Source organism: Hemiscyllium ocellatum, chromosome 8 (assembly GCF_020745735.1).
Source record: "Hemiscyllium ocellatum isolate sHemOce1 chromosome 8, sHemOce1.pat.X.cur, whole genome shotgun sequence".
NCBI lineage: Eukaryota > Metazoa > Chordata > Chondrichthyes > Orectolobiformes > Hemiscylliidae > Hemiscyllium > Hemiscyllium ocellatum.
In genome coordinates, this window is record NC_083408.1 from 99,421,911 (window position 1) to 99,437,144 (window position 15,234).

Below are 15,234 nucleotides of genomic sequence, written 5' to 3' on the forward strand. Positions count from 1 at the left end.
ATTAACCTACTCACCCTTCATTATAGTATTTTCCATGTGTCTATCCAAGAGCCGCTAAATGTCCCTGACGTATCTGATTGTACTCCCATTACTGGCAGAGCATTCCACACACCCGCCACTCTCTGAATAAAGAACCTACGTCTGACATCTCCCCTAAACCTTTCTCCAATTACGTTAAAATTATGCCCCCTTGTGATAGGCATTTTCGCCATGAGAAAATGTCTCTGACTATCCACTCTATCTGGAGTTGTAAAGATGTTCAGCTATGGCTGAAGAAGGAGGCTTCCTCTCCTTTCAGAAATTTTCACCTTATTTAAGCTCATAATTTGAAGAAACTGCTTACTGAATTACAGTATTTTCTTACATAGATTACTTGATATCATATCTCCAGAATACCAATAGCTGTTCCTACTCAGAAATGCCAGAGGATTGTTAGCAGACAGATGAACAGGTTCATACAAATGGACAAAGGTTTTCTGTATCTGCAGATAAAAACGCACTTCATATTTTAAATATGCCACAGATGTTCAATTCTACACAGTTTATAACTAATTTGTTGTCAGATCCCATAGTCCAAAGATGTGCGGGGTGAATTGGCCATGCTAAATTGCCCGTAGTGTTAGGTAAGGGGTAAATGTAGGGGTATGGGTGGGTTGCGCTTCAGCGGGTCGGTGTGGACTTGTTGGGCCGAAGGGCCTGTTTCCTCACTGTAAGTAATCCAATCTAATCTAATTTTTAGTGGGTGTGGTTGCTTCAAAAGGCAGCAGTTGTCTGATTTACTCTAAAGGAATGCAATGAAGTTGCATTGACGGTGTAGCAGTGGACATTACAAGGCAGGATCTCATTGTTGTGGATGTACAGCATAAAAAAAATTGGGATTACTTCTAAATTAAGTGCATATTGTTATGAAGCTGAAGGCGTGTACTGTACCTTTAAGAGAGAGTGAAAACTGACAGGCACAAAGTGTATTGGACAATTGAAAGCTGTAACAATTTGGCTGTAACCTCGATATGTCATTGTTTTCACAGCAGTTTGAATTTAACCAAGCAGTTTAAATTATGCCCCAAGATACTAAAACCCAATCAAATTTGAATCTTATTGTTTTGACAACATTGAACCAATGAGACAATCCAATGTTTTGGGATAGAAAAAGCAGGCATTTTGGACAATTTGCAAAGAAAGAGCACCACCTGCCATTGTCAGACAGAGTGCCCAAAAATTCTCTCTCTAAAAAGGTACCTTTTTCATACGAAACATCTGTGCAGCAGAAGACAGAAGATGACTCAGGGAGACCGATAAACAAAGAAGGACGACTGACGCTACCTAGTTGTGAAAACTGATTTGCTGTAAATTTAACAGAGGCTTTATCGATCAGTATAGTTATAGAGTGGTAATAAGATAACAAATCTTTAAGACAAAGGAGGCTTAAAGTTGTAAATAGTTGATGTTTAATGTTCACTTTTAGAGTTAAAGAATAAAACTGTTATTTTTTACTTTAAATATTGGAATTTGGGTAGTTTTCTGTCATTCATACTTTAACAGACTACGAGGCAAGGTGAGCTTTTCTGTGTGTTTGATTTAATTAGCAGAAGGGTTTGCTGCAGTGTCGTAACAACTTGGGGGCTTGGGTCCGTGATTTGGACAGATTTACACAGATCCAGTCCGAGATTTGGATAGATTTGAACAGATTTGGGGTAAAAGATCCCAGCAGATTTAAACACCTGCTGATCAATATCCTAGATCTCTAAATAAAACATAGGTCACACAATTTGTTTAATTTTGATTACTTGTGGTTGATTAAATTTAAAAATGAGAGAAATGGCTCTTAAAATCGCTAAAAAGGTTCTGTGGTGTGAAGATGATTCTTAAATTTGCCAAGAAAGCTTAGAAGGACAGAAATCAAACATACTTTGAATCAGCAAAGAGGTTAGATTTGGGTTTCGCCAGGGACAAAAGGAAAGCTGAAATTGTAAGGGAATTACTCAAACACTTCGGTGTGTCGGAGAAACAGACAAGTGCAGTAGTGTTAGAAAAACTTGAAATTACAATTGAGGAAATTGGAACTAGAAGATAAACGGGGAATGTTGCGGGGGGGGGAAGACAGAGAGACAGAGAGAAGAGAGAGAGAAGGCTTTTAACTGAGCAAAGAGAAAGAGGAGAAAGAGAAAGAGAGAGACAAAGAAAGAGAGAGAAAAGAAAGGGAGAGAGAAAAAGAGAAAAGAAAGAGAAAAGGAGAGGGAATTTGAACTTCACAAGTTGCAAATTAGTCAGGAAACTCAAGTTAACATGATGGAAATGATAAGAGAAGGATATGTTAAAGCATTGCCACATTTTGTTGAGAAAGTGGTCAAAACCTTCTTTATTCCATTTGAAAAATTGGCAAGGCAAATGGAATGAGAAGGGCTTCCTGATGAAGGGCTTATGCCTGAAACGTCGAATTTCCTGTTCCTTGGATGCTGCCTGACCTGCTGCGCTTTTCCAGCAACACATTTTCAGCTCTGATCTCCAGCATCTGCAGACCTCACTTTCTCCCCCAAGGCAAATGGAATGCTCAGATGACTTGTGGGTAATGCTAGTTCAAACTAAACTGGTAGGCAGAGCTAGTGAGGTATTTGCAGTGTTGTCAGGTCAGGGTCAAGAGATGATGCATATAGATCAAACAGGTTATTTTGAGTGCTTATGAATTGGTACCAGAAGTGTATATCAGTGGTTCAGAAACATAGAGGAGGAACCAAGTCAGACTTATATTGCATTCGAAAGAATTAAATCAAGTCATTTTGATAGATAAGTGGAGGCCTTAGAGTAAAAAATGAGGTCTGCAGATGCTGGAGATCACAGCTGCAAATGTGTTGCTGGTCAAAGCACAGCAGGTTAGGCAGCATCTCAGGAATAGAGAATTCGACGTTTCGAGCATAAGCCCTTCATCAGGAATAAGAGAGAGAGAGCCAAGCCGGCTGAGATAAAAGGTAGGGAGGAGGGACTAGGGGGAGGGGCGATGGAGGTGGGATAGGTGGAAGGAGGTCAAGGTGAGGGTGATAGGCCGGAGTGGGGTGGGGGCGGAGAGGTCAGGAAGAGGATTGCAGGTTAGGAGGGCGGTGCTGAGTTGAGGGAACCGACTGAGACAAGGTGGGGGGAGGGGAAATGAGGAAGCTGGAGAAATCTGAATTCATACCTTGTGGTTGGAGGGTTCCCAGGCGGAAGATGAGGCGCTCCTCCTCCAGCCGTCGTGTAGTTGTGTTCTGCCGGTGGAGGAGTCCAAGGACCTGCATGTCCTCGGTGGAGTGGGAGGGGGAGTTAAAGTGTTGAGCCACGGGGTGATTGGGTTGGTTGGTTCGGGCGGCCCAGAGGTGTTCTCTGAAGCGTTCCGCAAGTAAGCGGCCTGTCTCACCAATATAGAGGAGGCCACATCGGGTGCAGCGGATGCAGTAGATGATGTGTGTGGAGGTACAGGTGAACTTGTGGCGGATATGGAAGGATCCCTTGGGGCCTTGGAGGGAAGTGAGTGTGGAGGTGTGGGCGCAAGTTTTACATTTCCTGCGGTTGCAGGGGAAGGTGCCGGGGGTGGAGGTTGGGTTGGTGGGGGGTGTGGATCTGACAAGGGAGTCACGAAGGGAGTGGTCCTTGCGGAACGCTGATAGGGGAGGGGAGGGAAATATATCCTTGGTGGTGGGGTCCGTTTGGAGGTGGCGGAAATGGCGGCGGATAATACGTTGTATGCGCAGGTTGGTGGGGTGGTAGGTGAGAACCAGTGGGGTTCTGTCTTGGTGGCGGTTGGAGGAGCGGGGCTCAAGGGCAGAGGAGCGGGAAGTGCCCTCCACCGCATCTCCTCCACTTCCCGCTCCTCTGCCCTTGAGCCCCGCTCCTCCAACCGCCACCAAGACAGAACCCCACTGGTTCTCACCTACCACCCCACCAACCTGCGCATACAACGTATTATCCGCCGCCATTTCCGCCACCTCCAAACGGACCCCACCACCAAGGATATATTTCCCTCCCCTCCCCTATCAGCGTTCCGCAAGGACCACTCCCTTCGTGACTCCCTTGTCAGATCCACACCCCCCACCAACCCAACCTCCACCCCCGGCACCTTCCCCTGCAACCGCAGGAAATGTAAAACTTGCGCCCACACCTCCACACTCACTTCCCTCCAAGGCCCCAAGGGATCCTTCCATATCCGCCACAAGTTCACCTGTACCTCCACACACATCATCTATTGCATCCGCTGCACCCGATGTGGCCTCCTCTATATTGGTGAGACAGGCCGCTTACTTGCGGAACGCTTCAGAGAACACCTCTGGGCCGCCCGAACCAACCAACCCAATCACCCCGTGGCTCAACACTTTAACTCCCCCTCCCACTCCACCGAGGACATGCAGGTCCTTGGACTCCTCCACCGGCAGAACACAACTACACGACGGCTGGAGGAGGAGCGCCTCATCTTCCGCCTGGGAACCCTCCAACCACAAGGTATGAATTCAGATTTCTCCAGCTTCCTCATTTCCCCTCCCCCCACCTTGTCTCAGTCGGTTCCCTCAACTCAGCACCGCCCTCCTAACCTGCAATCCTCTTCCTGACCTCTCCGCCCCCACCCCACTCCGGCCTATCACCCTCACCTTGACCTCCTTCCACCTATCCCACCTCCATCGCCCCTCCCCCTAGTCCCTCCTCCCTACCTTTTATCTCAGCCGGCTTGGCTCTCTCTCTCTTATTCCTGATGAAGGGCTTATGCTCGAAACGTCGAATTCTCTATTCCTGAGATGCTGCCTAACCTGCTGTGCTTTGACCAGCAACACAAGTGGAGGCCTTAAAATAGCTAAGAACTATGAGGCTCTAAGAGAGATTATTCTGCTGGAGGAGTTTAAAAACTCACTTTCACAGATGATAAGAATTCACGCAGATGAACAGAAAGTTCAGGAAGAGAAAGGGACAGCAGAGATGACAGATGAATATATATTGGTGCATAAGGCAAACTTTATCTTCCGGCAAGAATTTCATCCTGTGAGGAATAGAAATTGGGAAAAGGGGAGATCCTACACTATGAAACAAAGAGTAAAGAACACTGATAAATGTTTACTACAGGTTGACAAAAAGCCCAAGAGGGTGGAAAGGAGATGAAAGGCCTCAGGTGTTTCCACTGTGATAAAGTGGGACATGTAAAGTCATGCTGGTCAGAAAAGAAAGGCACTCTGGGAAAAGATGTGGTAAAAGAAGCTAAGCCAGTGGCATTAGTGAAAGTAGTAAAGGAAAGTCAAGGAGCAGCAAGAATGTGCACAGCCTAGGCAGAGGCTGGGTATGGCGTTAGTGTCTGATCTCTAATCTCTACAAAGACTTCACCTCTGTGGATAAAGTTTACTCAGAAAGAAAAGGGGGAGACGGGCAAGAAGTTACAATTTTGAGAGTTACACGATCTAACTAGCCTCTAATAGTTAGAAATGAATGTATTTGCATTCTTTCCGACTTGTTACCTGACTGAGTGGTAATTTGTGGGATTGATGGACAGAAATTTAGCTTTCCCCTCTGTAACATCAAGTTGGAGTGACAACTCAAAACTGGGGAAGTAACAGTGGGAGTGATTAAAAAAAAAGTGTCAGCTCCAGGAATCCAGTTTGTTCTTGGGAACGAGTTAGCAGATCCAAGGTGGGAGTGACACCCCTTGTTGTGGAAAAGCCCAAGGAAGACCAGGGAACTGAGGAGTTAAAAGAAAAATACCCTATAATATTCACCAAATGTGTAGCAACAAGATCCCACCATCATAAGTCACAGCACGAGGTAAAAACTAAAAGAGAAAGATGAAGGAGTTGAGGTTCAGTTAGCGGACACCCTGTTTGATGTAATGGTGCAGGAAAAACCTGAACAGGCAGAAGGTCAGGCAGGAGTGTTTAGTCCTAAAAAGCTAATGGTTTACAACAGAAAGACATGACAATAAAAGATGCCTACTCAGAAAAGGAGGCAGAGGATATTCCTGAGGGGTATTTATCTCAAAAGATAGAATCCTAAGATGAAAATTAATACCACAGCAGTTCCGTGCAGAGGAGAAATGGACAGAAATACACCAGACTGTGTTGCTGGTAGCATACAGACAGGAAATGTTATGGGTAGCACATGAACTACTAGTAGGAAGTCATCTAGGTATACGGAAAACTCAGGCTAAGGTACAAAAGTATTGGCCTAGAATGCACAATGATGTGGTTAACTTTTGCCGTATGTGCCATACATGCCAACTGGTAGGTAAGCAACAGGCAGTAATAAAACCCACACCTTTGTTGCCAATTCCCATTGTCAAAGAACCTTTCACGTGGGTTACGATTGATTCCCTGCCAAGAACTAAAAGTGAGAACCAGTATTTGCTAACCATAATGAATGTGTCTACCAGATTTCCAGAGGCAAATCTATGACAGAGTATTTAGGCAAAAAGAGTGGTATAGGAGCCCGTAGCTTTCTTCACATGGAATGGGCTACCCAGAGAGACTCAGTCAGACCAAGGGTCAAAATTTACTGCAGGGCTGTTTAAGGAAGTCACAGATAGCTTACAAATACAGCACTTTTAATCAAGTCCATATCATCCTGAATCCCACGGAGCTTTGGAAAGGTGGCATCAGATCCTGAAGATCATGTTAAGAGCGTACTATCAGGATTGCCCAAATGATTGGGATAAAAGCTATCCCATTCGTATTGTTTGCCATTAGAGATGCCCCAAACAAATCTACTTAGTTTATTCTATTTGAGTTGATATTTGGCCATGAAGTGAGAGGGCCTTTGAAATTAATTAAAGAGAAATTGTCAGGACCAAAGATGGAGAGCTCACACTTGGATTATGTATCAGAGGTGAGGGAGAGATTAAGTCAGGTAGGTGAGTTAGCTAAACAGCACCTAAAGATGGCACCATGTAGAATGAAGCAGGTGACAGATAAAAACTCAGAAATTCAGATATTTTCCTGTGGGGATGATGTATTAGTATTATTACCAGTGGTAGGAGATCCCTTCAGAGGTTTGGTGGTCCCTATCAAATTGAGAAAAAGTTGGTTCAGGTAAACTATCAAGTAAAGATCCAGATAGGAAAAAAACTGTATCACATATTTCATGTGAATACGTTGAAACCTTATTAAATAGAGAGAAGGAATGGTGAAGCAGATGTTAGTTACTAACCCACAGAGTGAGGAATCAAATCCAGATGTGCCTCAAAATACATTAAACAATGAAGAAGTCCTTGAGGAGTGGGATAGGTTAGTAAACTATCTGTCTCAGGAGTAAAGAACACAGTTGAAAGGTGTTTTGCAGCAGTATTAGGACATATGCAGGATTAAGAGGAGGACTAATGCTATCCTGCAAGAGGTAGATGTAGGTAATGCTGTTCCGAAAAAATAACACTCCTACAATCTTAATCGATTCAAAGCCAGACAGGTCCAGAAGGAAGTGGATGTAATCCTCAATGAAGATATCATCAAACCCAGTCAAGCGAGTCGAGTTCATCGCTCATGTTAGTTCCCAAACCTGACGGGTCTCAATGATTTTGTGTGGACTAGCAGAAGGTCAACACCGTATCAAAATCAGACTCATACCCAATACAAAGATTAGGGGGCTGTATAGAGAAAGTTGGACAAGCCAGTTACAAGTTGGACTTACTGTATGGTTGTTAGCGGATACCTTTATCAGAGAAAGCAAAAGAAATTTCTGCATTTGTAACCTCAAATGGACTGTATCAATTCAAAGTAATGCCCTTTGGAATGAAGAATGCACCCGCCACATTCCCACAACTCATGAACAGAGTTGTGGCTGGTTTAACAAACTATACAGTCTATCCAGATGATGAAGTGATCTTTAGTGAGTCGTGGAGAGGTCACAGCTGGCAGAGACCTTAGAACGATTCAGAGAAGCAAAACTGGTAATAAACTTAAAGAAAACCGAATTCGTGAAAGCAGAGGTAATGTTCTTGGAACATAACATCAGTCATAGAAGGTTGATCCCAAGGAACGCAAAGACGAAGGGTATCGAGGAATTCCCATGACCAACCTCGAAGAGGTACTTCAATCTTTGGGACTAAGCGGATTCTACTGGAGGTTTATTCCAAATTACAGCAGCATAGTGGCACCGTTAACAAATTTGCTGAAGAAGACAGAACAATGCCAGGAGGCATTTGACAATTTAAAAGCAGTATTAGCCACTGCATCGGTTTTAGTTTCACCAATTTTTTTGAAAGCTTTCAGAGTTGCAAACAATGCTCGTGACATAGGAGGTGAAGCTGTACTGTTGCAGGAAGACGATGATGGAATTGAACTGCCAGTTGGTTACTTTTCAAAGAAACTCAACACCCACCAGAGAAAATACTCTACGATCAAAAAGGAATTATTGAGTTTGGCACTGGCCTTACAATATTTTAATATTTATGTCATGAACAATGTGTCAGAAACGGTTGTGTACATGGATCACAAACCTTTTACGTTCTTGGAACGATTTAAAGACAAGAATACGAGACTATTTCATTGGAGTCTTATGTTACAGACTTATAATTTACAAATTGTACATATTGCGGGTCATAAGAATGTGATAGCAGATTTAACAGATAAAGTATAGATAAGATGGAATAGATACCAATTTATGTGTGTGCATTAGTTAATATGAACTTAGATTAACGTTCTCTGTAATTCATGGTAATGGGTTAAGAAATAGAGAAAAGAATGAAGCCACTTTTTCATTATGATGGTTCATTTTTTTCTTAAACAGGGGAGTTGTTATGAAGTTGAAGGCACATATTGTACCTTTCAGAGAGAGTGAAAGCTGGCAAGCACCTGGCAGGCACAAAATTTACTGGACAATTGAAAGATGTAACGTTTTGGCTGTAATCTAGACACCTCAGTGTTTTCACAGCAGTTCGAGTTTAACCAGTTTAAATTAAAACCCAATTAAATTTGAATTTTACTGTTTTGACAACATCACACCAATGATATGAGCCAATGTTACAGGGTATAAAAAGCAAGCATTTTGGACAGTTAGCAGAGAAAGAGCATCACCTGCCATTATCAGACAGACTGCCTGAAAACCCTTTCTCTAAAAGGTACCTTTCTCATATGGAACATCTGTGCAGCAGAAGACCGAAGATGACCTAGGGAGATCTACAAACAGAGGAGGATGACAGCTGCTGTCTGGTTTTGAAAATTTAATAGGGGCTCTATCGGATCAGTCGATTGTTATAGAGTGGGAGGTAGATAACAAATCTTTAAGACAAAGGAGAATAGGAGTTATAAATAGTCGTTGCTTAATGTTCACTTTAGGGTTTAAAAAATAAAATTGTTATTTTTTTCTTTAAATACTGGAATTTGGGTAGTTCTCTGTCGCTCATACTTTAACAGATTACGAGGTAAGGTGAGCTTTTCTGTGTGTTTGGGTTAATTAGCATGAAGGGTTTGCCGCAGTGTCGTAACAATATCAACAAATGATTCTGGAAACTCTGATCTCTGTAGGTGAAAATTACTGCATAGAAAGGATGGTGGATGAAGAAGGTTAAAAGAGGCAAACCTTAATGTCTTTAGTTGCCTTTAAACCATAGCCCTCTTCTGGAAAATAAGTGATTTCAAAACCCTCAGTTGAGGCTCCACAGTCAGTTGCCCACTGCAGTAGTTCATCAAAGTGGTGTTCTCTGTTCCCATCAAAGACAACCGATAATCCTAAATGGTTACAAACCACATAGTAACTTAAAATCAGAGAAGTTAATTATATGTGAATCATAAAGTTCTACTAACTAGAAAAGAAATGCAAAACAAATTTGATTTAATACTAGGCAGTGTTTAAACTGATCAGCAATAGCTTTGGTGCAAGAATGATAATTTAGCCAATTTACAATAATATCACACATTGCTTCGTTAATTAAATCCTGACACTATGAATCATTGTACAAGACAACTTGATTGGAGAAGGATGACATTCATTTCCATGTGACTTGTTACCATAAAAGTGTAAAACACATTATAGAAAATTTAGGAGAAAATGTTTTCACATCTGGAGCTTCAGAAAGTAGAAGGCATTTGGAGCTTGAGAAATTGCTTGAAACTTCATTCCCACTATTTACAATCCAGTCTTAAATCCCTCACTGTGCACAATACCTATTCATTACAGCACATTTCTCAATCCATTTTCTTGTAATCTATCCTAAACTGTTCTGGTGAATTTTTAACTGTTAACAGCATCACTCAAATGCCCATTTTAAATGCAGTAATCTAGATAGTGTCAGGAGAAAATTCAAGCAAACATTATCGTTTCAGAACCTATCCTGTTCCTCGCTGGATATTCATGCACGGTTACTGATCCAATTATTCTATCAACTTTGCAGCCCACAGACACAGCAGGCAAACTCCAACACTTCCAATTCTTGTGCTGGTTGAAATTAAATAAATCAATTCAGACCAGAGATTGAACCTGAAAATGTTCTGATATGAACTAAGAATCAAAGGAAAGTGAAGCAATCAATTTGTTCAAAAGTTTATAGGACAAAAAGGACCAGGGCAATTTGGGCAGTGGCAAGTGCACCAAGCTCCTCAACCAAGCTTAATAAAAAAAGTACAGACACCAAGTCGTCACTAGCAAGGAACAAGGGGGATTAAGCAATGGTAGCACATTTTTAGTGCCATAACAGTAAACATTAGTGCGGAGAAAACTGGAATTGTGACTACAAAGCAATAGACTAATTAAGTAAAGTCATAATGATTGTCAGTTCATATTTCTTGCAAATGATCAAAGATAAAAAATACCAATTCATTCTGCACACATTAAAATGCAACAAGCACTGAAGAGGGTGCATCTTTAGAGACCTTTGATTTCTTTACACATTTCCAGTTTCCTCCCACAATCCAAAGATGTGCAGGTCAGGTGAACTGGCCATGCTAAATTGCCCATAGTGTTAGGTGCATTAGTCAGGGGTAAATATAGGGGAATGGGTCTAGGTGGGTTACTCTTCGGAGGGTCGGTATGGACTTGTTGGGCCAAAGGGCCTGTTTCCATACTGTAGGGAATCTAACACACCTAACACTGTTGGCAATTTAGCATGGTCAATTCACCTGACCTGCACATCTTTGGATTGTGGGAGGAAACCCACGCAGACACAGGGAGAATGCCCAAACTCCACACAGACAGATGGGAATCAAACCCAGGACCCTGGTGCTGTGAGGCAGCAGTGCTAAACACTGAGCCACTGTGCCGCACATTAAGAGTATCCCACCCAAACCCAGCCCTCTACCCTATGACTCTACATTTACCCCTAACTAACACACCCTGAACACTATGGGCAATTTAGCATGGCCAATCACCCTAACCTGCACATCTTTGATTTGTGGGAGGAAACCACGCTGATGTGGGGAGAATATGGAAACGCCACACAGACAGACAGTCACCTGAGGCTGGAATCGAACCCAGGTCCCTGGCACTGTGATGCAGCTGTGCTAATCACTGAGCCACCGTGCCTTCCACTTAAAACTTCAACGCTATGAGCAGGACTCAAACCTGCGCAGGGAGCCCCCACTGGATTTCAAATCCAATGCCTTAACCTCTCGGCCATTACCGCTGCCGGGGAAGTGCAGGTTAGGTAGATTAGCCATGGTAAATGTGTGGCTAGGAGGCTACGGTATGGGTCTGGGCCTGGATATAATCCTCTTTCGAGGGCCAGTGTAGACTCAATGGGCTGAAAGGCTTCTTTCCAGACTGTAGGTTCAAAGAATATTCAGGACTGTTTTAGAAATAGTAAGCGGGAACTTAAATGAGGACAATCTGTTCAACAACTCACGATCACATCTTTGGTATGATATCAAGAAAGGTGGAACTCCCTACAATAGTTGCATTTTGATTTTCTGATACCCCGACATAAAATCCTATTTGTGAACTGATATTTAATATTGAATCAAGTACAAAACACAGACTAGATAAGAAAATGAATTAAGACCGTTCCTAATAGATGCAGTGCCAAAAGGTTGAGGTGTTGAATGAAAGACAAATGTTTAAACTCCTTGATAACCTACATAGAGCTTAGATGAAGAAATCAATTATAAGCTTTTTAATTCTGCAGATAACACTAAATAGAAAAAAGCTCACAGAGAACAGTGCCAGTACTTTCTAAATTTAGATTTGTCTTTGTGATTGAGTGGAATGATGTTAAATTATCTAATAGCAATCATAATATAATTAAGCTCAATGCAGTGCTTCTAAAGGAGAAACATGAAAATGATGAGATTCTATATTTAGAAAAGACTGAATTCAATATGCTAAAACAGAGACTGTCTGCAGGAAACTAGACAAGTCTGTTTTGGATTAAATGACAGATCGGTAGGATGAGTTAACAAATTAATATGATACAGTATACATTGCAATATGAAAGTATCATAATATTTTAAAAATACCAAAAACAGCCAAGTTTGACTATAAAGTTAAGAAATAATATACTGCAAAAAAAAAAGTACAGATCCTGATGTGGGGAGAATGGCAAATAGTCTGTAAATATATAAGAGTACAAGAAGGGAATATGACATGAAACTTGCAAACAGCATCAAATCAAGCAGAAAGTCTTTACAATTACTTTAGGGGGAAAAAAAAAGACACTTGACTGGAGCAATATGGGTGCACTGAAAACATATAATAATGGTCTTGTCAACAGGGGACATATGGAATAACAACATCAGTATTGATATTAGAGGAAGTGGATTGCAGGCCAAAGGTATTAAGGATATGAGGCAAAGGCAGGAACATGAAATTATGTCATAAAATAGCTGTAGTCACACTGTATGGCAGGGCAGGCTCAAAAGCCTTATGCCATATCCCAAACATAAAATTAACTCAATGGGTATCGAGTGAAAAATTGAATAACATAGGCCTGAAAAACTAAAGGAGAGAGTAATAATCAGAAAAAAAGGAAAAAAAAGAATGTTCTGAGAGTAGCATTACACTCACAAAGAGTAACAGTTAAAAAAAACTTGATCAAAATTTTAGAGTTATCCACCTTTTTAGTGATACAGACGTCACCTCATTTATCTTTTATTATATTTGTCAGAACAATGCAAAGAAGTGTTGGTCAGAATGTTTTAAAAGAGGTGTTTTGAAGAGACTGTGTGGTAATCTCAAACGCAAAGGTGATGAGACACAGAAACAGTAGACAAGCTTACAGTATATTGTCTAGAAATTAGTGATGATGCAATACAAATAGTGCTATATGAACTATTCAAGAGTGCAATTAAGATGCACCTAAAGCAGTTTTCTAAAATCAAACTAATGACCAGAAAACTTGCATTGAAACTGGCCGAATAATCATAATCTTTAATAGAGCCAAAGAAGCCAAAGGCATTCAAAACACTCGGGCGGTACTTCAGTAAAACTACCATGCCACTCGCTTTGTAAAGTTTTGGAAGCCTTTTAAATAGCAAACATGTATTTATTAGGAAGTAAACTGGTAGGAGGACATAAAAATGCAAGGAAAACATGAAAAAAACGGGACTGTGGGTCAGTAGAACAGAGCACACCGATTATCAAAAAATGTTGCAAAGATATTAAACTTAAATAAAAAAAAGCGAAATATATTGTTTTAAATGATTGAAGGTCTATTGTTGGGGGGGCGGGGAGAAGAGGGTACCTACAGGACCTTTAGAAATAAGAACAAGAGAAACTACAATACCAGGGAAAGAGACCATTCCAAGTTTTAAGGAAGAGTTTAGATTATGATTAAAAGGGAACAAAGAACATAGAATTAGAGTTCTGATTATAAAAAGAAATAATAGTCGAGTAAAATTAAGTTTCCATGTGTCAGACTAGGTCATACATTCTAACATTTGAAGTTTACAGCACACTAAGTGCTATGATATTACAGGTGTTTTATTACTATATTCTTTGAAGTCAAGTTTTTTTAAAATCATTTTCGCAGAAATTAGATTTATAATTAAGGGTTGAAACAAAGAATTGATACATTGCAATAAAAAAGGACATTCGGACCATGAAGTCTCACTGGCTCTTCAAATACACATTGTAACATGTCCTATACCCTTGGATGTTGGTTCTGTTCAAATACCCATTTAATGCCCTCCTGAATGCCTCAACTGAATCTGCCTTCAATACATTTTTATTTAATCTTTCTATTTATTTCCATATCGCATGTGGTTCTTTGTAAAACACTTTAAAATTTGTGCCCTTTGCTTCTCAATCCTTTTACAAATGGAATGGTTTCCATTGATTTTGTACAGGTCCCTCGTGATTTTGATAACTCTTTCAAATCTCCTCTTAGTTTTCTCCTTTCCAAAGAAAGCAGTTTCAAGTTTTCCCAATCAATCCTCATAAGTCAAGTACCTCATTCCTAGAAGGATTCTTGTAAACTTCTTCTGCACATTCTCCAATTATTCCTGAATTGTGGCACTCAAACTGTACATAATGCTCCACTGAGGTCTAATTAATGCCTTACAGAAGACTTATTATATAGTATATGACTGCTTAGTGGAGTCTCACCATTATAAATTCTAGGATTGTTGGTGTTTGATCCAACATTATGCTATGAATCATATCCTAGGTAATCAAAAACTAAAACCTTATTTAAGTTTTACACCCAGCAACTATCCAGGATTAGCCCTCAATTCGAAATAACCCACAGACTTCCTTTTGTCATTACTCCTAATGACCATGCAGTGATGCCAACAATATGGGTTCAATTCCTGCACTGGCTGAGATTACTCTAAGGAGTCTCCTTCTCAGCCTCTCCCCTCGCTTGAGCCATGGTGACCCTCAGGTTAAATCATCACCAGTCACTTCTATCTAATGGACAGAACAGCCCTATGGTCTGGCGAGACTATGCCGGCTTTACCTTTACTCCTGATGATGTGACTAAAATTGAGAGCAGAGAACTATACAATAAAAAACTCCGAACCTTAAAACTGCAGCATAGTAAATTAAACCTTCAGTATGTTATGTTATCTTGTACACACCATTTTCAGTTTTATATTATCTCTTTTGCTGGCTAGCGATGACAGTGATGTGCAATCAGATGAGTTTGTTTGTAAAGCAAGAGAAAATAATTCATGCAAAAGAGGAAATCAATCATAATTACCTTTTTGTTTTTTACGGATTTTCTCAACCAAGCCACGGATCTGCACGTATTCTTCCCATTCCTTTCCAGGTACTGTGGAAGGATTGCTACATTCTTGAAAAAAAAAGAAAAATACTGTATTACAAGCCTGTATGCTGATAAGCTGAAGCACCTATAATCTTTCACCCTAGGTG

The 15,234-nt window shown here is 41.0% G+C and overlaps 1 protein-coding gene and 1 non-coding gene across 3 annotated transcripts in view; both read right to left on the reverse strand.

The window, feature by feature from the left end:
• Positions 1 to 15,234, reverse strand: part of setd3 (SET domain containing 3, actin histidine methyltransferase) — a 157,501-nt gene that overhangs the window by 111,508 nt on the left and 30,759 nt on the right. For both annotated transcript variants that reach the window (XM_060829377.1, XM_060829376.1), the window contains 2 exons: positions 15,062 to 15,154; positions 9,514 to 9,662 (listed from right to left, as the gene is read on the reverse strand). In XM_060829377.1, the coding sequence (XP_060685360.1) occupies positions 9,514 to 9,662; positions 15,062 to 15,154 (242 nt within the window). The remainder of the gene's footprint in view (positions 1 to 9,513; positions 9,663 to 15,061; positions 15,155 to 15,234) is intronic.
• trnas-uga (transfer RNA serine (anticodon UGA)) lies at positions 11,470 to 11,551 on the reverse strand. The gene has a single exon. It is a non-coding gene; the product is annotated as a tRNA-Ser (tRNA).